The 25,392-nt window shown below is 36.2% G+C and overlaps 2 protein-coding genes across 2 annotated transcripts in view; one reads left to right on the plus strand and one right to left on the minus strand.

The window, feature by feature from the left end:
- Positions 1–1,299: 1,299 nt before the first annotated feature.
- On the minus strand, positions 1,300–3,298 carry LOC107554872 (mediator of RNA polymerase II transcription subunit 8). The gene is made up of 7 exons (XM_016237509.1): positions 3,234–3,298; positions 2,872–2,993; positions 2,647–2,791; positions 2,426–2,566; positions 1,882–1,969; positions 1,567–1,803; positions 1,300–1,464 (listed from the first exon to the last, which is right to left on the minus strand). The coding sequence occupies exons 1-7, from the start codon at positions 3,237–3,239 to the stop codon at positions 1,400–1,402; spliced, it is 804 nt and encodes a 267-aa protein (XP_016092995.1). The 5' UTR covers positions 3,240–3,298; the 3' UTR covers positions 1,300–1,399.
- A 717-nt stretch (positions 3,299–4,015) lies between these two features.
- The window catches only part of LOC107554864 (SZT2 subunit of KICSTOR complex), a 96,470-nt gene continuing 75,093 nt past the window's right edge, over positions 4,016–25,392 (plus strand). The window contains exons 1-21 of the mRNA XM_016237502.1: positions 4,016–4,112; positions 5,525–5,650; positions 7,739–7,912; positions 8,000–8,170; positions 8,264–8,386; positions 9,769–9,883; positions 10,158–10,264; positions 10,911–11,121; positions 13,025–13,195; positions 13,310–13,541; positions 16,256–16,385; positions 17,036–17,181; positions 17,358–17,510; positions 18,328–18,442; positions 18,554–18,759; positions 20,400–20,636; positions 20,724–20,808; positions 20,895–20,983; positions 22,052–22,220; positions 24,796–24,910; positions 24,992–25,111. Coding sequence (XP_016092988.1) covers positions 4,089–4,112; positions 5,525–5,650; positions 7,739–7,912; positions 8,000–8,170; positions 8,264–8,386; positions 9,769–9,883; positions 10,158–10,264; positions 10,911–11,121; positions 13,025–13,195; positions 13,310–13,541; positions 16,256–16,385; positions 17,036–17,181; positions 17,358–17,510; positions 18,328–18,442; positions 18,554–18,759; positions 20,400–20,636; positions 20,724–20,808; positions 20,895–20,983; positions 22,052–22,220; positions 24,796–24,910; positions 24,992–25,111 — 3,019 coding nt within the window. The 5' untranslated portion in view covers positions 4,016–4,088. The remainder of the gene's footprint in view (positions 4,113–5,524; positions 5,651–7,738; positions 7,913–7,999; positions 8,171–8,263; positions 8,387–9,768; positions 9,884–10,157; positions 10,265–10,910; positions 11,122–13,024; positions 13,196–13,309; positions 13,542–16,255; positions 16,386–17,035; positions 17,182–17,357; positions 17,511–18,327; positions 18,443–18,553; positions 18,760–20,399; positions 20,637–20,723; positions 20,809–20,894; positions 20,984–22,051; positions 22,221–24,795; positions 24,911–24,991; positions 25,112–25,392) is intronic.

Genomic DNA, 25,392 nt, shown 5'->3' on the forward strand with positions numbered 1-25,392 from the left:
ACCTGCTCTCCAGTTAAATCACTATATGAAATGCATGATGATTGCATCTCCCTCCTGCTGTACATCCACAGGCATGATTTTGATCGGCTCATTAAAACAAACTTTTATGTGGATGAACTGGGGTTTAAAACCACGTCCCCACTGCACTCAATGCAAGCAGTTTGTCTTGTGTTTTTGGCCACATGAATCCACTGAAGTTCATTTGAGCACTTGCGCTGATCACAAAGAATGACAAAGAAATGTAACTTCAAGCTCAATGTCTTGATCAGTACAATCTCTAAATCAAAACCACGAGGATTATGTTAAAATTTTAGGTGGATAAAGTATCAAAACTTGTTTTAAACAGTTTTAAAAAGAACCAAAATGATTTTTTTTTGCAATTGCTATATTGCATACTGCTGTATTTTGCCATTTACAGTTGTTCTATGTTTAATGGTGAATATTTGCTGATACTGTCTGAATTGGAGGGTAAAAGCGTAAGTTTATTCTCAGCAATTATTTCCTCGTATGTATTCATTAACACCCACAAAACACAAAAGGGAACTGAAATTTTATACCTAATTTATGTGCACATCTAGGAATGTGATTACATTTTGGAATCCTCTGAGAAGGTTCATGTATCACCCGCCGATGCTCCTGATGTGCTAATTGGCTCAAAGAACTCAAAAGGGTCCCAAATGGCTTTCATTTTCACTTGCAGATTTACCATTAAACACCCCCGTGATGTGAGGTGTTACTGAAGGTGTGTGATGCTGTCGGGTTCACGAGTCATGGGCTGCTGGTAGAAGAGCGGTTAACAGTCAGTGGGGTTAAAAGAAAAATGCCTTTTTCCCTGGTCCTAAAGCGTATGAGATTTCTATTTGTTTATGGAGCAACACAATGTGTGCATGATCATCATGATAAAAAGAAAACTATGATACATGTCAAAAAACCATTCACCTTGTAATACTTGTTACTGAGGCTATGAACAGAACTCAGCTGCGATTATGTGACATTCATATCAGCTGAAAAAATAAACCAAAAAGTACACTTGTCACCTTGAATAAAAGTATGAATTATTCATATAAAAAAAAAAAATCTGAGCCTAACTTTAGAATGGCTGTGTACTTAGCCCTTAGCCACGCATTCAATAAAAAAAGCCAACATTGCCACCTACTGACTAAAAACCACTACTGTGTTTAGTATGTGTAATGCGCTTTCACTGCAGTGTCTCTGGTGTGTTTCTCAGTACTACATTTGAATTTATTTCTTTGAAGTCCTGAAATCTGATGTGATAAAAGGAAATTTGATAACACACGATTTCAACAAATTAGTTTATTGAAAATGCACAAAACGAATGAGCTTTTTGGCTTCATATACCAAACGTCGCATCACAAAACGCAGCATTTATGAATGAAACTCATCGGTTGTAAGGATGCATGGATGCAGACTTGATGTTAGTCTTGATGCTGCTGGGCATTTTACCTGTTAAAACAGAACGTGTAGAATTAAAAAAAACATTGTATAAGCATGATAAATGTTGATTTTGCGTCTAAATGTGTTTGTGAACGTTATTAAATGTGGTACCAGGTTGTCCAGGCTGCTGTTGGGCGACCTGTCCTCCCATGCCGGCCTGATGGCCCGTGGTCCCAGCGATTGTGACCTGCTGTAGTGTGGGACCTGTTGACATCGTCGGCTGTCCAGGGTGACCAGGAGGGACAGATCCGGGTGGTCTGCATTTCGACAGGCCCTTTCCGAACCCCACCGCTGCCACCAGAGCGTTCGTGTCGGCAGGATTGAAGGATGGCTTGTTTTGTCTCGAAGCTGAATAGAAATGTCCATTCTACATCAATGACTTTGCACACCTAGCAAATATAAAACTAGGTGCAACGGTTAAACTACCTGAGCTTTCAGAGTCTCTGTCGTCACGAGGATTATTCAGCTTTTCCAAAAGATTCGAGCAAAGTTTATTCAGTGTTTGGATCTGTTTCTAAAAAGAAAACAGAACAGAATTCAACAACTAGCCTTTATACATTTCACATTTGTGACCCTGGAGCACAAAAGCAGTCTTAAAAAAAAAGAATGCAAAAAAAAAACAGCATTTTTTTGGCATATAATCTGCAAATCAGTCAAAATGAAGTAGCAAAATCTAATAGAATTCAATAATTATGCATGAAAATTCAATTATAAGCAACTATACACATACATATATATATATAAATAATCAAAACAAAATATAGTACATTCATTTCATTAAAAAAAACACGGTTATTGTTTTCGGTCTGCTTTGAGCACTGACAATCAGGAGGGTGAACCAGAGGGTTACAGAAGCCTCATTCAGTCTGAATACCTTGATCATCTGGAGACAGGGATTTAGGCCTTGCTAGATGCTTGCTACGGTGTTGCTCGGTTAAGTCAAGTAAAGAACCCTCGTGGACTCATTTACCTGAGCTACTTCAGGTCCGATCCGGGCCGCTTCGGCGCTCAGGTGTTTCTCCTGTTCCTCCACCTCCGGGTCGGGTTTGGTCCTGAGATGATCCGGCACAATCTCATGGCTGAACACAGGCACCCGCTGCTCTGTTAGTTTCTGTAACAGAAGAAAAGGTCGTACCTTAAAAAAAGCTAGTTAGGCAGGCATGAGCAGAGTGACTCGGTGAACACGCTCACCACCAGCTCTTCATCTCGGTCAGGAGACAGCAGCAGGGGGATGATGACCTGGGACCTGTAGGATGGGGTCTTCTCGTTTTTTAACACCTTATTGATGGTGTTCAGCTGCCCGGACAGAAGGGCGAAATTATCCAGCACTGAGGGCCTGGATTCAAAACATCCGCGTCAATGCAGTGACAGATCCACTGAGCAGTTCATCAGGAAAGATCAGTAGTTCTCACTCACCATGTGAGCCTGTCATGCTCGTTTTCCAGTTTCAATATAAAACTCTGCAGGGAACCTTTGAGATGAGCCACGCGAGCGTGCAGAGACTCCAGAGACGCCTCAAGCTGCTTCTCCTCCCGCTGCTGTCCAAATACAACACACACATATCCCCCTTCAGCTCTTATATGATATAATACACCAATAACAATGTCTCGCGTGTTATTCTGCAGCGCAGCGCTCGGCAGTTAGCTTGCTAGCACACAAACCTACAGCAACAAGGTCTATTTTCGCACAACACCTGCGTGCTGCAGCATTAATTCTGAGTTTTTCTTAATGTGAAACAGCTGCAAAAATAGACGAAGTATAAACGTATAACAATTTACCTGCATTTCAACTACTGTACAACCGTCACAATTAAGCGGAAGTAAACAAACCCTTGCAGCAGGAAGTAGAGTCCGGGTTTAACGCGTCCGAGAGAACGGTTCCTAACTTAAAGGGACAGTTCACACAAAAATGAAAATTCTGTCATCGTTTACTCACCCTCAAGTAGTTTCAAACCTGTATGAATGTCTTTGTTCTGCAGAACACGATATTCTGAAGAATGCGGGAAACAGAGCAGTTCTGGGACACCATTGACTTCCATAGTAGTTTTTTCTCCTACTATTGAAGTCAATGGTTCCCCAAAACAGCCTGGTTACAAACTTTCTTCAAAATATCTCCCTTTCTGTTCGGCAGAACAAAGAAACGTATACAGGTTTGAAACAACTTGAGGGTGAGTAAACAATGACAGAATTTTCATTTTTGGGTGAACTATCCCTTTAAATAGCATCGCTACAGATTTATATTTATATATAATTTTTTTCGAATTTAATTATCTCAACGGTTTATATTTCCAGTTCATCTACCGTGCCAAAGATGAAGTCAACAATTCTCCTTAGCACAATTCTTATGGAATTCGAGATATTAAAAAAATAATAAAAAAAAATAATAATTTCATGTAAATTTTCCGATTCGGCTTTTCTCTCAAATTATATTTTAATGTATTTTTTTATAAGTTAGAATTAAATTAAAAATAATAATATTATAATTAATACGCATATACAATTTTCTCCATATGAACGAGTATCGGGGCTTTTATTTTGAATTCGTGAACGGGAAGTAAAGCAGCTGCAGTTTATTGACACACAAAGCCTCTAAAACTCGCTCAAAATCAGCCTGCCAGTAATGAGAAGCACGGCATGGCAGACAGACAGGACAATGAGGTAAACTAAACTCTTATTTAGACCGTGTTTCTTTGTTTTATTCAGTTCCTTCGGAATTGTTTACTGGTTAAGTAACAGAGCACATACACAGAACATGAGAAAAACATTTATTTTAGGGAGAATGTGAGACTTTTATTCTGTTATTCTTGCACCTAATGCCTTTTTCTAACCTGTTAAATAAATAAGAGATATTTAGGAGATGTTTAAGGCGAGCTTGGAAGTAAATCAGCTTAATGCAGCTCTGTCATGTGTCTGCAGCCCCTCCCTCAGACAACAACAACAACAACAACAACAACAACATGCTCTTTCTCTACTTCATATCTGAGTGCTATTGAATGAGGACACACTGCATGCATTTAACTCTATTCTTCTTCACATTTAGCTGGAGCTTTTTTGAAATTCTCCAGCAGTGGATGCAGGTTGTGTTATAAACACTGCAGTGTCTATTTAACCCTGTCAGCAATCAAACTATAAAGACCTTTTTGTTCTTGTTTTCTTTTTTATGATAAACAGTTTTGTTTCTTTGTTTGGCGTCTTGAAGTAGAATATGATTTTTTTCAGATGCTGAATGCAGTTATGCTGATATAGGAATAGAATATAATGAACCATGCTAGCTGTTAGATGACACCTCCTGGGCCAGTATTACATTAGAAAAATGCAAGGAAACAAACAAGCAAAAATATAATTAGAATTGACATGTTAAATTATTCTGTAATATACATTTATACATGTATATGCAATATTCTATTTAGCCTTTGCATTTGTAAACATGCAAAATGGCGTTTATTTATCTTCATGATGTTGGAATCTGTAGTTAGATGGTGAACATATAACAATTATACAGATATTATCATTTCAAATTCAACAAACGTCTGTCAGTTGTTTTAATTAGTAAGTTTATTTGTACAGCTTTAATATTTAATTGCTTTTTTTGTGTGTAAAATAATGACATTCAAACATTTTCGAGTGACTTGTCAAAAATACTTCTAGAATTATTGCCCCTTTTATAATATGCACACCTGAATAGATCCCGGTATGAAAAATAATTAAAATTAATAACTTGAAAAAAGTTACAGTGTAACTTCTATGTGTAACGCCATTTATAATCTTAAGAAATAATGTTATATTTCAATTATTTGTATTTTTGGAATGTTTTCTAGTTTTATTTTGTTTATCAATGCTCTTTATTTGTCGCAAACAAATTACGTTACATTTTTTTTTAATTATAGTTTTAGTATTTTTGGGCTGCCATGTGCTATACTAAACTTGTGCAATTACCTAACCGGCATAATTACATTTTTCAATCTAGTGTTATGTAAGATCAGCTTTTTAGCAGTAAGTTGCTCCTATATTGACATGTTAAGGTTAGTTCCCATGTTAAATGCTGTTTTCTGGTGTTTTTCTCTCTGAAGGTGGAGGAGGCTGAGCAGGTGTACCTGCTGATGAAAGAGGAGTACAGGATTTCACGCAACGTGCGTCTGTCCTGGTTCCTCAACCGGCTCAATCAGGTCGTTCGGTCCAGTCCACCGTCTGAGCTGGTGAGAGAGACCGGGTTGGCTTTCATTATCGACTAATGGGTTTTGCAACGACTCAATGCGAATATCTAGAGAAAAGGGTGACTGATAGATGATTTCATTCGGATACACTGTCGTTTAAATTTAGAACCGTGTTAGAAAGAAGTCTCTTCTGCTCACCAAGCCTGCATTTTTTTTTTTTAAATACAGTAATATTGTGAAATATTTTTACAGTATAAAATAACTCTTTTCTATTTGAATATATTTTAAAATGTAATTTATTCCTGTGATCAAAGCTGAATTTTCAGCATCATTACTCCAGTCTTCAGTGTCACATGATCTTATAATAATATAATAATAAATAATTTTATTTCATCTATCTATCTATCTATCTATCTATCTATCTATCTATCTATCTATCTATCTATCTATCTATCTATCTATCTATCTATCTATCTGTTTATCTATCTGTCTATCTGTCTGTCTGTCTGTCTCTGTCTATCTATCTATTTATCTATACATATTAATTTTTTGATGAGTAGATATCTATCTATCTATCTATCTGTTTATCTATCTGTCTATCTGTCTGTCTGTCTGTCTCTGTCTATCTATCTATTTATCTATACATATTAATTTTTTGATGAGTAGAAAGTTCAAAAGAACAGTGTTTATTTGAAATGGAAGAAATATTATAAGTGTCTTTTCTGTCATTTTTGATCAATTTAATGCGTCCTTGCTGAATAAAAGTTCTCTTTAAAAAATATCTTTCTGACCCCCAAACTTTTGAGTTATAATATATGTACAGTTTAATGATAGCAAATGAGATTGTACACAGTCGCTGAAAAGAAAAAAGCTTATTTACTCATACTCATAATTCCACTCCTGTTAACCATCCAAGCAGAGATGGTTACTAGCTGATGCATTAACTTCAAAATGGCCAAATATCAGCCGATTAATCTTACTTTAAAGGAGACATATTATGTAATATAAGTCTGTGGTGTCCCCAGAATGTGTCTGTGAAGTTTCAGCTCAAAATACTCCACAGATCATTTATTATATCATTTTGAAAATGCCTATTTTGAGTGGAAGCAGAAACACGCTGTTTTTCGGGCCTGTCTCTTTAAATGCAAATGAGCTGCTGTTCCCCGCCCCCTTTTCCAGAATAAAGCTGCGCCATTACAGCTCATACCTGCTAAAAACACATCTGTTTTGGTTCTGATTATCATGTTTATCGTGCTGAAATCATGCGTTTTAAACCATATGAGTTTAAACTTCTGATATACGGTTTTCTGAGCGCACACACCCGAAGCACACGCACAGAAAGCGGCTGTCACAGCATGCGAGTACTAAACTAAGTTCTCATTCACACACAAGTTTACGTTAAAAACACACGAGTTACAAAAAACAGTGGGTTATGTCTGTGAAGGTAAACAGCTGGGAAATAAATCGCATGTTTGCTTTAGATCTGTGTATCAGCAGCAATATACAGTAAATAAATCAATAAAGCCACTGTTCTCGTCTCCTCTGAGGCTGGGACTCTAAATATTGTTCTGTGCTCGTCTCTGCAGTCAAAGACAGAACAGTTAGCATGTTTTGCTCAAACGTTCTCCATGGCATTAGAGCTGGTTCACCATTGTCGCTTGCAAAAACACAATAACGGCGCCATGGGTGTAAACTTAAAGATGAAGGGGCGGTAATATCATAATGAGATCCCTTTGCAACGTCACCAAGGGAGCAAAATCTGACATGCTCGTTTTCTCAGATGCTTGCAGAAAAAGGCTTCCCAAAACAAAGTTACTGGGTTAATCTTTTTCACGTTTTCTTGGTTGGTAGATGCACCGGGGACCTGATTATGGAACTTAAAACCTGGAAAAGTCAGATTTTCATGATATGTCACCTTTAATATATTCATTTTTAAAATATCTATCTTTCCATGCATGTCTTAGGCCTTTCTTGTTTACCTTGAAGGCCTGTATCGGAACAATAGCAATTTTGTTGTTCAGTTTTTGTGCTGAATCACATCACCCAGATCAGTGCAGATCTTCGTGGATCACATGACACTGTATCCCATCATATCCTGTGAGAGTCTCTCTCTGTGTGTGTGTCTGTCAGCTGAAGTCAGAGGATGAGCTGGATGTTTTGAGCGTCCTCCCGAAAGGATGGCAGCCCGACTCTTCTTCCTCGTCCTGCCCGTGTTTGCTGGTTCCCTCCACACGCGTCACCTTCCTGGCGCGCAGGTACCGCTTCATCATCGAGCTGGACCTGAGCCCGTCCACCGGGATCGTGGTACGAGACCATCATCATCATCATCACATTCAGTCAACTCAGAAGGTGTTGTTTTTCAATGAAAGTAACTCAGTGTTTTGCCTTCAGGATGACAGCACAGGAGAGATGATCTTTGATGAAGTCTTCCACGCTCTGTCTCGGTGCTTGATTGGTCTGGCAAAACCCTTTAAAGTCCCAGGAACTGATCACGTGTTCCAGCCAGAGATCTTCATCACTATTCTGGCGTATTCCTCCATCATTGGCCTTAGTTCTCACCAGGTCTGGATCTCAGGTTTTTGTGAATCTCACTGTGCATTAGTTGGGCGGTTTTTTTTTCTGATCAGTGATATATCCCATGATTCTGCCCGTCAGGTGTTAGTTCAGGGCTGTCAGCTGGACTGTATGGATTTGGAGCAGTTCTTGCATCAGATCTATCAGCAGCTGAGAGCCGTGGAGAGCAACATCGCGGACGTCCTACAGCAGCAGCACAATCAGGCAAGAGCAGCTCGCTTGTGCATGCTTTTCATACGGACAATAAATCAATGCACAGAAAGAAGCCACATTGCTTTGCAGTGTTAGATCTTCACAGGTGCGGAACCTAGGTGTTCTTGTCGACCAGCATTTAAATTTGATAAACATATCTCCTCCGTTATCGGATCCAGTTTTTATCTACTTCGTCTTCTGTCTAAAATCAGAGACTTTCTCACTCCAAAAACTCTAGAAATGGCTGTTCATGCGTTTGCTACATCTCGACTAGATTACTGCAATTCCATATATTGAGGTATATCTAAATCTCAAATTGCGTGCCTTCAGCTAGTCCAAAACGCTGCTGCCAGACTTCTTCTGAAGTGTCGCAAACATGAACACATGAGCCTGTATGAGTTTCTTTCTTCTGTTGAACACAAAAGAAGACGTTTTGAGGAGTAAAAAAAGAAAGGAATTCATACAGGCTTGGAACAACTTGAGGGTGAGTAAATGATGACAGATTTTTTCATTTTTAGGTGAACTATCCCTTTAAAGGGTATTTATTGATATGAAAAGAAAATTTGCTTCTTAACCGTGGTTTACTCACTGTATTGCACAGCCACGAGGCTTAATGTAGCAATATGATAAAAGACACCAATGTTTAGTGATATTGAATCAGAATCAGAAAGCGCTTTATTGCCAGGTATGCTTACACATAGGAGGAATTTGTTTTGGTGACAGAAGTGACAGTGAAGTGGATGGTGTCTTGTAGTTGGTGACGTCTTTCAGTCCTTTCCACACTGATGCAGGGTCATTGGCAGAAAACTGGTTTCTCAACTTTTCGGAGTAGTTCCTCTTAGCCACGCTGATCTCCTTTGTCAGTGTAGTTTTGACCTGTTTATACAAGACTGTCTCCATTCCTGTGGGCATCAGAATTATGATGCACATAATTCAGCATAACCTCTCGTATGTTGTTGCTTAATGTTCATGTGTTCTTATTATATTCTGCATAATAATTGTATTCTGTCTTGTAATACTGCTGTTCAAAAGTTTGGGGTCAGTAAGATTTTTTTTTTTTTTTTTTTTTTTTTTTAATTCAATTTTATTTAGCAAGGATGTATTAAATTGACAGTAAAGACATTTATAATGTTACAGAACATTTATATTTCAAATAAATGCTGTTCTTTAGAACATTCTATTCATCAAGGAATCCTGAAAAATAAAACGTATCACAGTTTCCACGAAAATATTGTGCAGCACAAGTGTTTTCATCATTGATAATGATCAGAAATGTTTGTTGAGCAGCAAATCAGCATATTAGAATGATTTCTGAAGATCATGTGACGCTGAAGACTGGAGGAATGATGCTGAAAATACAGCTGCGCATCACAGAAATAAATAACATTGTGGAGGAACCGTCTCAGAGGAAGCCGGGGGTTTCCATGGTGACGGCAGATGTCGGGCTGGTCAGCATGGTGAGGCAGGGCATTCTCGCGCTGCAACTTCTGCCTCCAAACTCTGGTGCAGGTAAGTGTCTCCATACGTGTTGAAATCCAGTGAACATCACATTCACAAACCGTTTATTTTCCATTTATTCATTAGATATTAACAGTGAATCTAGAAACAAAATTGTTTATACCATGAGTGCTTTTAAAGAAGAGCTAAAGTTTGCAGGGTTTAACCCATGCCTAAATGGTCAGTCATGTGGTCTCTCTCAGTCTAAGTGCGCAGTACAATAAGTGCATAAATGGCAGTGAATAAAGTGCTTGTGTAGTTAGTCGTCTTTTGTGTTGTCCTGCAGGTATAATAATCATCACAGACGGAGTGACGAGTGTTCCTGATGTTGCTGTGTGTGAAACGCTACTGAACCAGTTAAGAAGTGGAACCATTGCCTGTTCGTTTGTCCAGGTGCTGCTCCGATCCATTAGACAACTCACAAATATATTATAAATAATATTATTTACAATGCCATTCAAAACTTTGGGGTTGGTAAGATTTTTAATGGTTTTTAAAGAAGTCTCTTCTGCTCACCAAGGATGCATTTATTAGATAAAAACATATGGTAAAATCAGTAATATTGTGAAATATTACAGTTTAAAATAAGTGTTTTCTATGTGAATATATATATTAAAATGTAATTTATTTATGTGATGTGCAGCTGTATTTTCAGCATCATTCCTCCAGTCTTCAGTGTCGCATGATCTTCAGAAATCATAATAATATGCTGATTTGCTGCTCAAGAAACATTTCTGATTATTATCAATGATGAAAACAGTTGTGCTGCTTCATATTTTTGTGGATACTGTGATACATTTTATTTTTCAGGATTCTTTGAAGAATAGACAGTTCAAAAGAACAGCTTTTATTTGAAATAGAAATCTTTTGTAGCATTATGTCTTTGCTGTAACTTTTGGTCAATTTACTTGATGAGTAAAAGTATTACTTTCTTTAAAACAAAATCTTACGGACCTCAAACCTTTAAATGGTAAATGCAGATTATTTGTTTTACTGTATAACTGCTCTGAGGTGTTGTGTTTGTGAATGTTTCCTTCAGGTGGGCGGTGCTTACTCCTATGACTGTAGTTTTGGCTACATCCCCAATGTGGAGCTGATGAAGTTCATCTCCATGGCAACCTTTGGCTCCTACCTGTCCATGTATCCAGAGTCCGACTCTACAGGCGACGAGATGAACGCTTACCACCGCGCCTTCCTCACATACTCCTTCCTGAGGCCCGGCGAGTCCATGAACCCAGAGTACTGCTGCTGTAAGCTCAACACTGAAGCCACACCTAAGAATATCTGAACATCAAATCTGTATGCCACAGGATCTCCTCTTTTCACTAACATCACTTTTCTTGAGCACTTTTGAAGTCTTAGTGTGTTTGAATCACATTATCTACAGACATGTTTCACTAACCACTAGAAAAATACTTAATGTCATTTTCAACACTAGAACTACTGTTTTAGCATTTCATACCGTCCATGATTTTCCTTGATAAATGTGTCTGTAGTACTTTTTAAAAATAGCCATTTGATTTCATATTTTGTTAAGTAATGCAGTGACATTCAGACATTAAGTGAGCAGTGTTATTTCAGTAATATTTTTACTGTTGTAGTATTTATTTATATTTTGAATTCTCAGTATTATTTTATGTTATGCGTTTTTGTCATTTATTTTTAAATATTTTAATATTTTTTGAATTTCATAAAGATTTTTATTTCACTTTGAGTTTTAATAATTTTAATACTCCAACGTAAACATGTTTATTTCAGTTTATTTCCATTTTCATCTAATATTTATTTTATTTCAGCTCTTTTTCCAATTGCCAAAAAATAATATTTAACAGTTTTAGTTAACAGTAACAGCCCTGAGTGTGATTAAAGTGTCTAAATAGTTTACTTAGAACGTACTTATGTAGATGACCGTGGAAGTCTAAAACTGAGATTACACAGCTGCTGTTTTAATAGGCAAATATGAGAAGTGAGAACCACAGAGAAGGATGGATAGCATTCGGAGATGTTTGAACGCTTGAATATTTCTTAGACAATATTTCTCTGTTCACTTAAAACACTGTTAGTTCCCCACACATTATCAGACTGCAAAGAAATGAATACCAAAGCTCTCAGCACTCAGTATATCAGCCCTGTCTGTGCACTTTCATTTCTGCCTCCTAGTCAAGCCAAATTCATATCACATTAGAGGTAGTTTCATACTCATCATTTTCACGAGGTTTGGTCAAAAGTTAGTTCAGATGTCATATGATTTTCAGTGGGCCTCTTTTGAAGTTGCTTAATCATTTGTGAAACGCAAGCATCTGACTGCAGGGAACCACAACTGATTTTACTTTCACTTTTAAAACATCTACATACAGCTAGGATTTGATTTGGTTAGAATGCAAAATGACCATATATATAGTAACACTTCTCACTATTTTTATATTACTAGCATATTGGCTGTACTTATAAAGCACATATGTCACCCTGGGCCACAAAACCAGTCATAAGGGTACATTTTTTGAAATTGAGATTTATACATCATCTGAAAGCTGAATAAATGATCTTTCCATTGATGTGTGGTTTGTTAGGATAGGACAATATTTGGCCGAGATACAACTATTTGAAAATCTGGAATCTGAGGGTGCAAAAAAATAAAAATATTGATAAAATCAGCTTTAAAGTTGTCCAAATGAAGTTCTTAGCAATGCATATTACTAATCAAAAATGAAGTTTTGATATATTTACGGTAGGAAATTTACAAAATATCTTCATGGAACATGATCTTTACTTAATATTCTAATGATTTTTGGCATAAAAGAAAAATTGATAGTTTTGACCCATACAATGTTTTTTTTTTGCTATTGCTACAAATATACCCCAGCGACTTAACACTGCTTTTGTGCTGCAGGGTCACATATTAATGTCTGATTCTGCATGACCGTATTTTAGATTCCTTAATCTACCTCATACCTAAACTTAACCTTACTAACTATTAATAAGCAGCAAATTATTTTATTATATAGTTTGAGGCAAAAGTTGTAGTTAATAGTGAGAATTAGTCCTTAAAAGTGTGGCCGTATATTTAAATGAATTTATTTTAGGTTTATCTTTTGCATAATGCAATGCCTACAGCACTGTAATGGCTGGTCTGTGTCGTCTGTGTGTTTGTAGTCTCCCAGCACAGGCTCTTTAATGAACACCTGGTGTCGGCCAGTGGAAACCCCGCCTTAGTGATGCGCAGGAAGAAACACACGGAGAAAGAAGTGCACGCTGACTTGATCAGTGTGCTGTCCATCAGACTGCGAGAGGGATACACCATCCGGGAAATCAACATCACTAAAGGTACTTTAACCTCATAGGGTCAGGTGTTCAAGTATGCTTGTATAATGAATATATACAAATATTATGCATTTAATGCACCCTTGAGATTTCAAAATAATCTCGTCTCTTTATAAGGAGGAAGTCAGCTGGAGGTGAAGCTGGTCCTCCTCTGGAAGCATAACATGCGTATCGAGTACCTTGCCGTGGCGTCTTGGCCCCTGAATCCAGTCAAACGCACCACCTGGGTGGAGGTGACCATAGAGGGCAGCTACGACATCCTCCATGACATCAGCTGCACCATGCGGAAACCAATCACAAGCCCCTACCGGACGTCTGTCATCCGCCGCTTCTGGAACACTCTGCAGAGGTCAGTTATAAACTCTGGTTTCAGTCTTATCTTGAATGATGATCGCAGAAGGAAGATTTACGGTCTGCTTTAGTTTGATGTAGAGTAATGCTGTATAGTGTTTCTCCTCAACAGCATAAATCAGACAGATCAGATGTTGGTGCACCTGCAGTCCTTTAATTCCATCCCAGAACACTACACCATCCCCGAAAGCACGAAAAATGGGGTTCCTCTGTTTTACATCCCACCTGGATCCACAACACCGGTGAGTGTTAGCGCAAAACTACAAAGTCCAAAAGTTTGGGGCCAGCAGGATTTGTTTTCACCAAGGATGCGTTCAGTTGATCAAAAGTGACAGCAAAGACATTTATAATGTTACAAAAGATTTCTGTTTCAAATAAACATTCTATTCATCAAAGAATCCTGAAAAATAAAATGTGTCTGTAGTACTTTTTAAAAATAGCCATTTGATTTCATATTTTGTTAAGTAATGCAGTGACATTCAGACATTAAGTGAGCAGTGTTATTTCAGTAATATTTTTACTGTTGTAGTATTTATTTATATTTTGAATTCTCAGTATTATTTTATGTTATGCGTTTTTGTCATTTATTTTTAAATATTTTATTATTTTTTGAATTTCATAAAGATTTTTATTTCACTTTGAGTTTTAATAATTTTAATACTCCAACGTAAACATATTTATTTCAGTTTATTTCCATTTTCATCTAATATTTATTTTATTTCAGCTCTTTTTCCAATTGCCAAAAAATAATATTTAACAGTTTTAGTTAACAGTAACAGCCCTGAGTGTGATTAAAGTGTCTAAATAGTTTACTTAGAACGTACTTATGTAGATGACCGTGGAAGTCTAAAACTGAGATTACACAGCTGCTGTTTTAATAGGCAAATATGAGAAGTGAGAACCACAGAGAAGGATGGATAGCATTCGGAGATGTTTGAACGCTTGAATATTTCTTAGACAATATTTCTCTGTTCACTTAAAACACTGTTAGTTCCCCACACATTATCAGACTGCAAAGAAATGAATACCAAAGCTCTCAGCACTCAGTATATCAGCCCTGTCTGTGCACTTTCATTTCTGCCTCCTAGTCAAGCCAAATTCATATCACATTAGAGGTAGTTTCATACTCATCATTTTCACGAGGTTTGGTCAAAAGTTAGTTCAGATGTCATATGATTTTCAGTGGGCCTCTTTTGAAGTTGCTTAATCATTTGTGAAACGCAAGCATCTGACTGCAGGGAACCACAACTGATTTTACTTTCACTTTTAAAACATCTACATACAGCTAGGATTTGATTTGGTTAGAATGCAAAATGACCATATATATAGTAACACTTCTCACTATTTTTATATTACTAGCATATTGGCTGTACTTATAAAGCACATATGTCACCCTGGGCCACAAAACCAGTCATAAGGGTACATTTTTTGAAATTGAGATTTATACATCATCTGAAAGCTGAATAAATGATCTTTCCATTGATGTGTGGTTTGTTAGGATAGGACAATATTTGGCCGAGATACAACTATTTGAAAATCTGGAATCTGAGGGTGCAAAAAAATAAAAATATTGATAAAATCAGCTTTAAAGTTGTCCAAATGAAGTTCTTAGCAATGCATATTACTAATCAAAAATGAAGTTTTGATATATTTACGGTAGGAAATTTACAAAATATCTTCATGGAACATGATCTTTACTTAATATTCTAATGATTTTTGGCATAAAAGAAAAATTGATAGTTTTGACCCATACAATGTTTTTTTTTTGCTATTGCTACAAATATACCCCAGCGACTTAACACTGCTTTTGTGCTGCAGGGTCACATATTAATGTCTGATTCTGCATGACCGTATTTTAGATTCCTTAATCTACCTCATACCTAAACTTAACCTTACTAACTATTAATAAGCAGCAAATTATTTTATTATATAGTTTGAGGCAAAAGTTGTAGTTAATAGTGAGAATTAGTCCTTAAAAGTGTGGCCGTATATTTAAATGAATTTATTTTAGGTTTATCTTTTGCATAATGCAATGCCTACAGCACTGTAATGGCTGGTCTGTGTCGTCTGTGTGTTTGTAGTCTCCCAGCACAGGCTCTTTAATGAACACCTGGTGTCGGCCAGTGGAAACCCCGCCTTAGTGATGCGCAGGAAGAAACACACGGAGAAAGAAGTGCACGCTGACTTGATCAGTGTGCTGTCCATCAGACTGCGAGAGGGATACACCATCCGGGAAATCAACATCACTAAAGGTACTTTAACCTCATAGGGTCAGGTGTTCAAGTATGCTTGTATAATGAATATATACAAATATTATGCATTTAATGCACCCTTGAGATTTCAAAATAATCTCGTCTCTTTATAAGGAGGAAGTCAGCTGGAGGTGAAGCTGGTCCTCCTCTGGAAGCATAACATGCGTATCGAGTACCTTGCCGTGGCGTCTTGGCCCCTGAATCCAGTCAAACGCACCACCTGGGTGGAGGTGACCATAGAGGGCAGCTACGACATCCTCCATGACATCAGCTGCACCATGCGGAAACCAATCACAAGCCCCTACCGGACGTCTGTCATCCGCCGCTTCTGGAACACTCTGCAGAGGTCAGTTATAAACTCTGGTTTCAGTCTTATCTTGAATGATGATCGCAGAAGGAAGATTTACGGTCTGCTTTAGTTTGATGTAGAGTAATGCTGTATAGTGTTTCTCCTCAACAGCATAAATCAGACAGATCAGATGTTGGTGCACCTGCAGTCCTTTAATTCCATCCCAGAACACTACACCATCCCCGAAAGCACGAAAAATGGGGTTCCTCTGTTTTACATCCCACCTGGATCCAGCACACCGGTGAGTGTTAGTGCAAAACGAAATAGTGCACAAAGTTTGGGACAGTAAGACTTTTATATATATATAAGAAATTCATACTCAAAAATTCATAATGTTCAGAAATTATGCATTAAATTGATTAAAAGTTACAGTAAAGACATTTATAATGTTCTAAACGATTTATTTGGTTTTAAATGCTATTTTTGTTAAACTTTCTATTCATCAAAGAATCCTGAAAAATAAAGTGCTTCCACAAAAAACATGCAACAGCACAACTGTTTTCAGCATTGATAATAATCAGAAATGTTTCTTGAGCAGCAAATCAGCATATTAGAATGATTTCTGAAGATCATGTGACACTGAAGACTGGAGTAATGATGCTGAAAATACAGCTTTGATCACAGAAATAAATTACATTTTACAATATATTCACATAGAAAACAGTAATTTTAAACTGAAATAATATTTCAGAATATTACTGTTTTTACTATATTTTTGGTCAAATAAATGCAGCCCTGGTGAATTTTTTAAAAAACCTTGAAAAATGTTGTGAATTCTGTGAAAAAAGCGTCTCTTAAATTACATAAACAGTAGCGTAGCACACTAAGGTTCATGTTTTTGTTGTGTTTTGGTGATTTAAACATGTTAAACACAATCCTGCTCTCCATCAGGTCCTCTCCCTCCAGCACAGTGGCTCTAAAGACTCCAGCCAATCACAGTTTGCCTCCTACTGGAAGCCCATCCTGTCCATGGATGCCAACTTCTGGCAGCGCTGGCTGCACATGCATCGCATCGCTATCCTTCTGGAGCATGACATGTGAGTGAACACAGCCTGGATTGGTCAGCGGTCTCTATAGCATAGACCTATCAGCAAAATGTTAACTTGAGTTGGAATGAAATAAGAGAGATTGGATTTAGATTCAGTGTGCATTAAATCCCAATGGCAGTAAACGGTTTTCTTGTCTCTGTTTTGCTGTGTGTCTCTCTGTTCAGCCCGGTCCCAAAGCACGTGCACAACGCTGGCAGTAACGGTCGCTTCAGTACCATCCAGTGTCGCATCTCTCACTCGGCGCTCACCTCGCTGCTCAGGGACTGGAGCAGTTTCGTCCTGGTGGAGGGATACTCATACGTCAAACTTATCTACAGGTACATGCACAGCTCATTTGACAGATTTACAGAGCATTTTAACAAGCATTATTCCCACACTAGATTCAGACATTTTTCCCACATTCAGATATAAATAACCAGTGTTATTTATATTATTTATTTATATTATATTGTGTTGCTATTATATCATTCATTCATACCTGTTATTTTTATATTTTCATTATTATTTTTTTTTTATGTGCTTTAGTCATTTAAAAGAAATTCTATATAGCTTTAATTAATTTTTATTTCAGCTTTAGTTTTAGTAATTTTTATACTTCAACATTAACATATTTCAGTTATTTCTAATACATTTCAAATTTTCGTGTATGTTTTTTCATCTAATATTTAGATTTTATTTTATTTGAGCTTTTTTCAATTACCTATTTTTTTTTAAATAATTTTAATTAACAGTAACAACACTGTGTGACTAAAGTGTCCAAATACTTTTTGGGGATTATGTATGTGACTGTGTTTATTCCAAGGGTTATTATAGTTATGTGTTACTTGAAATAAAATAAATATAAAATATAAAAATGACAAATCACAACAAAATTACTCAAACTTTAATGAAAATGAAAATGGAAAATATACATATAAAAACTAATTCAAAATATTAATAAAAATGACAAATCACAACAAAATTACTCAAACTTTAATAAAAATGAAAATGGAAAATCTACAAATAAAAACTCAAAATATTATTAAAAACTATAGTGGTATCTCAATGATACTAAAATATCATTATTTCATACGCAGTTCATTTGGCAGATTTACAGAGCAGTTCAGCAGTGTTTAACAAGCATTATTCCCACAGTGCCTCTGAGCTGCCCCCCGTCTCCTTCTATCTGGTGCGTCTGATCTCTAAAGCTCCCTGCATGGTGCTGCGATTGGGCTTCCCGATAGGGACTCTGGCACACTCCAGGAACAAGGTGAAGGTGTTTTCCACACTAGAATTCAGTTCATTTGGTTGCTGCGAAAGCTGTTTTCAGAGCAGCACTGTATGGAGGCGCATAAGAGAACGAGTGTTTCTTACTCTGTAGATTGTGGATGAACTTCGTGAGCAGATCCTTCGGCTGCGGTTCCCTCATCGAGTCCAGAATAAGGAGGCCACGCCAAAAACCAAGCGGAAGATTCTGGGTAACGCGTCGCCCTCCATGTCGCCGCCTCTTTCTGTGCCCAAACCGGCGCTGTCTGACCGGCCGTGTGTGGTGGTGCTCAACAAACCTCTGGAAAAACTACTGATCAGGTCTGTGACGTAACATTAAACAATAATAGATCTTATTACAGTTATCTCAATTTAGCTTCATGAAGTTATGACGGACCTATAATCAACATGAAGTCAAAAGTTACCTTATTTTCTCACTACACGTCTTACTGTGAACGATTCATTGGTGCGTGTTAGTCTGAAGAAAAAAGTTTTACTTTATACTCACACAAAGCCTTTTTATTTCTGTATTTAATATTTTTAGATTTGAACTTTTCATGATCAATGTCTAATGGATAAACTGGACTAAATTCCAAAGATTAATGTGTTTAATATCGTGTTTTACTCTGGAATGTGTCACTTTACAAAATTACAAGGATTTGCGAACACTGTTTTAATGCAGACTTAGATAAGTGTTATTTTATTATTATTTATACTAATTTAGTTTTTATTAATATCTTGTTTTTTTTCATATTTTCTGTTTTCATTGTAATTTTAGTTAAAGTTTTAGTAATTTAGTTATTTTTAGTGGTCGACCGAGCCAAGGCCGATATATCGGCCGATATTTGGCATTTTAAAAATATCGGCATTGGCCGATAAGTTTTCCTGTTTGGCCAATGCGTTCGAGGCGTGACTTTTATTTTGACGGCGCTGAGAACGGCAGCTCCTGGGCACACAGTGCTCACATTCTCCCTCTTGTTCGCTGTTGTCGTTAACAGTTCTGTCTAAATACAGATAGAAGTCTGTCTAATAATCAGATAGAATGGTTAAACAAAGGAATTAAAATGTATACAAAAAGTCTTATAATGCCTGCTTTTATATTATTAGTAATAGAAAGACAAACATTATAATACTATCTTGTTTGCGTCAGCATTCAGCAAATACGCATTTATATCATTTAAACAAATCTTTGAATGTCTAATAAACATTTCAAATTTAACACATTTATTTTTTTAATCAATTTTCAAATTATTTCAAATTTCTTAAATATGAATTAAAATAAATAAAATTATATCGGCTTTATATCGGCCATCGTCCACCCTGCTTTCCAAGATATCGTCATCGGTATCGGCTGTCAAAAAACCAATATCGTTCGACCACTAGTTATTTTTGTCATTTTTATTATATCATGTCATTTTATTAGTTTGAATTTTAGTTTAATTTTGTAATTATTTGTGCTTTTGCCATTTATTTTTGTATTTCTATTTAGCATCATTTTTGTTTCTGTTTTAGTCATTTTAGTACTTAAGCTTCAGTGTATTTTATTTCTGATCGCTGCCATGCCAACATTTCGAATTTTCATTTCTTTAAAGTTCTTTAAATTTAAGCTTTTCTCATTTTCTAATCTGTTTTCTACATCAAATCATCCTTTATAAAGATGTAAAGAACATTCTGTGAAAATAACCTTTGTATCTTTAATATTGACTTAGTAAGGCCATGTCTAAAATTTAAATCATAGTGAAATTAATGGTTGAAATCCAACTTTGATGCTTGTTATCTCATAATTAGATTTTGAGACTTTAGCCTGGATTTCACAGACAGGGTCACATTTTCCTTTTTTTCAATAGTTTTCGTTTTAGTTTAAAATGACAACACTGACTCTGATTAGTTCTTCTGTAGGTTTTAAAAGCTTATTATTTAGCAAATCTGCTCCCTAATCTTGTTCTGACGTCCTGCTGCAGGTACGAGAAACTTCCGTCAGATTTCCGCACCCCTTTCATCTTAAACATGGAGCCCTTCGCTCAGCCGCCCATCATGGGCGCCCCTCTCAGCATGGCTGCCAGCAGGACGGCGTCCTCCACCATGGCGTCTCTGTCCCGATACTTCCTGCACCAGCGCTGGGTTTGGGCCGTTCAGAACGGCCCGGGAACCGCCGTGTCGCTGCACGCAGTCGCTCATATCCTCTCCATGCTCTCCGAGTGAGTCTAAAACATCCTTGACCTGTAAGAAGTCACTTCTGTCAAGAGCATTTGCTGCATTCTCAATGGCTGTTTTCGATTGTGCAGTATTCGTCTGTCGGAAGGCTTCCACTTTGCCGCCAGCGGAGAGGGTATCGTCAACATGGTGTCAGAACTGCCAATGCAGGTGAAAGTATGAACACTCTACGCTAGTATATCCCAGTTTTAGCGTTTTGGTAGCGATGCATCTCTAACTTTCAGCCACAACTGTGCATGCAGAGTCCGTCAGCTGATTTGGACGGAGAAAAACACACCTGCATTGTCCAGTACATCCTTTTCCCACCTCATTCCACTTCTACCAAGGACAGGTAACGCTTCATCTGTTCACTGCTAAATTCTTCGATGGCTTCAGCTGAGTGATTCCTATGCTGTAATGGTCTAGAGTAGATCATTGTAAGGCTGAGTGCATCATCACACTGCTCACATTTAAAGAGGTTCTGAGTTTAAAAGTTTATGATTTAGAAAATCTGGCTCCTAATCTTGTATGAGAAGATGAAAGTCTACATTTTTACGAATTTATGATGGCTTTACAATGAAACTGCAGGGGTCTGTGTGAGATTATGACAGAAATACAGATACTGAATTAAATGAAAGCGTATACATTTTAAAATGTAATATAAAAATAAGTAAAATTTGTAAAAATATATAAAGAAAAAAATCAATAGAACATTTATTTGTTAATTAAACCTTAATAATCAGTTAAGTTTGGTTTAATTTAAATCAAATAATTAAACAACTTTGTTTTAATTAACTATGTTTATTGTTTTGATTAATTCCAAATTTGAAGATGTTATGAAATTCATTACATTTAGCATTAGTTAAAGTCTCAGGGGGTAGTTCACAGGAAATCATTTTGGTCATAAAATGTTTGTTTGACAAATAAGTTTGGGAAACTCTGCCTTCATGAATTGTGCAGGATCTGAAAAAAAAATTGTTTGTAAATAGCATCAAAATAAAACAATGACTGAAAAAAAAAAATACAATAAATAAATAAATAGTTAAGATCTGAACAATGTAAAAATGACAATGAGTGAAAACTTTACAATTAAAATAAAAATACAAAAAATAAAAACTAATTCAAAATATGAATTAAAACTATAATACTGTCTCAAACCAAGAGGTTGCATTATTGTATTTCTGCTAATTTTCACTTTTATGACATCCATTATTTGGAGAGATAAAATACAATAAATAGTGCAGAACTGAAAAATATTTAATTGTTTGCGAATATGGTTTGTCCTCTTCATACAGCTAATGGCATGCTAGGTGCACTAATTCAATTAAAAGATTAGAAGAGCACAGTTAGTTAGTGATAGTTTTTGTCTTATAATGGGCGTTGGGTTTAACTCTGTCTGTGTTTGGCGTGGTGTCTCCAGTTTCTCCACAGATGATGACAATGACACTGAGGTGGAGGCCATAGATGTGGACACAGAGCTGAGTTTGGTGACGGAGTGCTGGGTGGAGCCTCAGAGCGGAGCTGTCTGCAGCTCACTGGAGCAGCAGAGACACTTTGAGAAGCTCACGTATCAGGAGATCCCTCAGGCTGTTAGTCACAACTCATGACTGCCACTCATATGTGACAGAAAAATGCCTAGTAATTGTACCTATTTTACAAAGCTGTGAGACTTGACCAGTGGTCAGTACAATTAGCTTTACATGAGCATTCATAAAGTGGCAATTACAAAGCTTTTAGCTCCTATAATGCATTTCTGAGTGACATCTTTACCAGAATACACAGTCAAATATGGTGAAAAGTGGTATTTTCACTATACAGTTTTAATATATATTTTTTAATGTTACGTCATCGCTCCACTATAGTGAGTAGGAGCTGTTAAGTAGAAAAAGAGAACAAAATTACATACATTTTTGAAATGGGCCGTTATTATGGCAGCAACAGGTATGCAATACAATTTAAAAATATGCATTATATACATTTATATCAATTACAGCTTGTTCGACTAGTCATTCTACCAGAAGTATTATAGATAACAAACTAAAATTAAAACCATAAAAAATATATATTTTCATAACTTAAATAAAATGTTACCTAAAATCACATTAAGTATTAAAAAACGTATTTCACTTCAGATAGTTTCTCATTTACTTGAGATGTACTAAAATAACTAAAACTGAATTAGAAATGAATAAAAATTATATAGATGTAAACAATTCAACAAAATGACAATAAATTGTCAAAAACACGCAAAAAAATTAGCTAAAATTAAAATGAAAGAGAGAAATATATATATATAAACTGTATATATATATATATAAAACAAAAAAAAGCAATGACTGAAAAAAAAAAAATACAATAAATAAATAAATAGTTAAGATCTGAACAATGTAAAAATGACAATGAGTGAAAACTTTACAATTAAAATGAAAATACAAAAAATAAAAACTAATTCAAAATATGAATTAAAACTATAATACTGTCTCAAACCAAGAGGTTGCATTATTGTATTTCTGCTAATTTTCACTTTTATGACATCCATTATTTGGAGAGATAAAATACAATAAATAGTGCAGAACTGAAAAATATTTAATTGTTTGCGAATATGGTTTGTCCTCTTCATACAGCTAATGGCATGCTAGGTGCACTAATTCAATTAAAAGATTAGAAGAGCACAGTTAGTTAGTGATAGTTTTTGTCTTATAATGGGCGTTGGGTTTAACTCTGTCTGTGTTTGGCGTGGTGTCTCCAGTTTCTCCACAGATGATGACAATGACACTGAGGTGGAGGCCATAGATGTGGACACAGAGCTGAGTTTGGTGACGGAGTGCTGGGTGGAGCCTCAGAGCGGAGCTGTCTGCAGCTCACTGGAGCAGCAGAGACACTTTGAGAAGCTCACGTATCAGGAGATCCCTCAGGCTGTTAGTCACAACTCATGACTGCCACTCATATGTGACAGAAAAATGCCTAGTAATTGTACCTATTTTACAAAGCTGTGAGACTTGACCAGTGGTCAGTACAATTAGCTTTACATGAGCATTCATAAAGTGGCAATTACAAAGCTTTTAGCTCCTATAATGCATTTCTGAGTGACATCTTTACCAGAATACACAGTCAAATATGGTGAAAAGTGGTATTTTCACTATACAGTTTTAATATATATTTTTTAATGTTACGTCATCGCTCCACTATAGTGAGTAGGAGCTGTTAAGTAGAAAAAGAGAACAAAATTACATACATTTTTGAAATGGGCCGTTATTATGGCAGCAACAGGTATGCAATACAATTTAAAAATATGCATTATATACATTTATATCAATTACAGCTTGTTCGACTAGTCATTCTACCAGAAGTATTATAGATAACAAACTAAAATTAAAACCATAAAAAATATATATTTTCATAACTTAAATAAAATGTTACCTAAAATCACATTAAGTATTAAAAAACGTATTTCACTTCAGATAGTTTCTCATTTACTTGAGATGTACTAAAATAACTAAAACTGAATTAGAAATGAATAAAAATTATATAGATGTAAACAATTCAACAAAATGACAATAAATTGTCAAAAACACGCAAAAAAATTAGCTAAAATTAAAATGAAAGAGAGAAATATATATATATAAACTGTATATATATATATATAAAACAAAAAAAAGTAATTCATTTTATAAAAACTACAATAATGACCAAGTAGCCAGGTCAGATGTTTATCTTGATATTTCGTTATCATATTTCTGATTTTATTACATCCATTATTTGGAGAGAGAAAATTTAAGACAGAAAACCATTTAAATAATAGTGCATAAATTGTTCTATTTTTAAATGTGATATTTAAAATAATGTTGAACATGTGATAGACCACGTGAGAAGCGTATTTCTGGGTTCATGGATCACAAAACTCACTCCTTGAAAAAAATTGCCATGTGAACACATGAATTTTATCAAAGAGGAGTCATGAAAATGGATTTTTATAGATGTACAGTATATATATATATCTATATGTATATATATATTTTTTTTTTTGTGCCCAGTAACACCAGGAACATTAAGTAAGAAAGTAAACGGGGTCAGTTTTGATTTCATGCAGACTTTAATGTATTTAGGCATTTTTATTGAGAACTGACAGAGTCAAAGCTTATGAATTGCATTTCTCTGTTCCAGATTTTTCCCCGTGATCTGTCGTGCATGACGACGATGATCACATTCGAATACCTCATCCAGCTGTGTCAGAATAAAGAGCAGGTGTGTCCTCTCAGCAGCGTCAGAGATGCTCCAGGTACAAACCTGCACCTTCAGCCGTCTCCTTACACACAGTCATATGAGATCTGAAGCTCAGTGTGGTGTGTTGCTCCTGTAGGCGAGATCCCTGCCGCTGCTGCTGATGACTGCATACACACTGTGCCTTTCCAGTTCGACCTGATGAAACTCTTGCCCAAGTGCCAGCAGATCGAGCTCTTCTTCTACACCTTCAGCCGAGGTACAAGTCCATTGTCTGTCCTCCCCTACCCTCCTCCTGTTCTTTCTTACATTCATATTCCTTTATCCAAATGTGACCCTGGAGCACAAAAGCAGTGTTAAGTCGCTGGGGTATATTTGTAGCAATAGCCAAAAATACATTGTATGGGTCAAAATTATCGATTTCTTTTATGCCAAAAATCATTAGAATATTAAATAAAGATCGTGTTCCATGAAGATATTTAGTAAATTTCCTACCGTAAATATATAAAAAACAAAATTTTTGATTGGTAATATGCATTG

Source organism: Sinocyclocheilus grahami, unplaced genomic scaffold (genome assembly GCF_001515645.1).
Source record: "Sinocyclocheilus grahami isolate Dianchi unplaced genomic scaffold, SAMN03320097.WGS_v1.1 scaffold517.1, whole genome shotgun sequence".
In the NCBI taxonomy this organism is placed as follows: domain Eukaryota; kingdom Metazoa; phylum Chordata; class Actinopteri; order Cypriniformes; family Cyprinidae; genus Sinocyclocheilus; species Sinocyclocheilus grahami.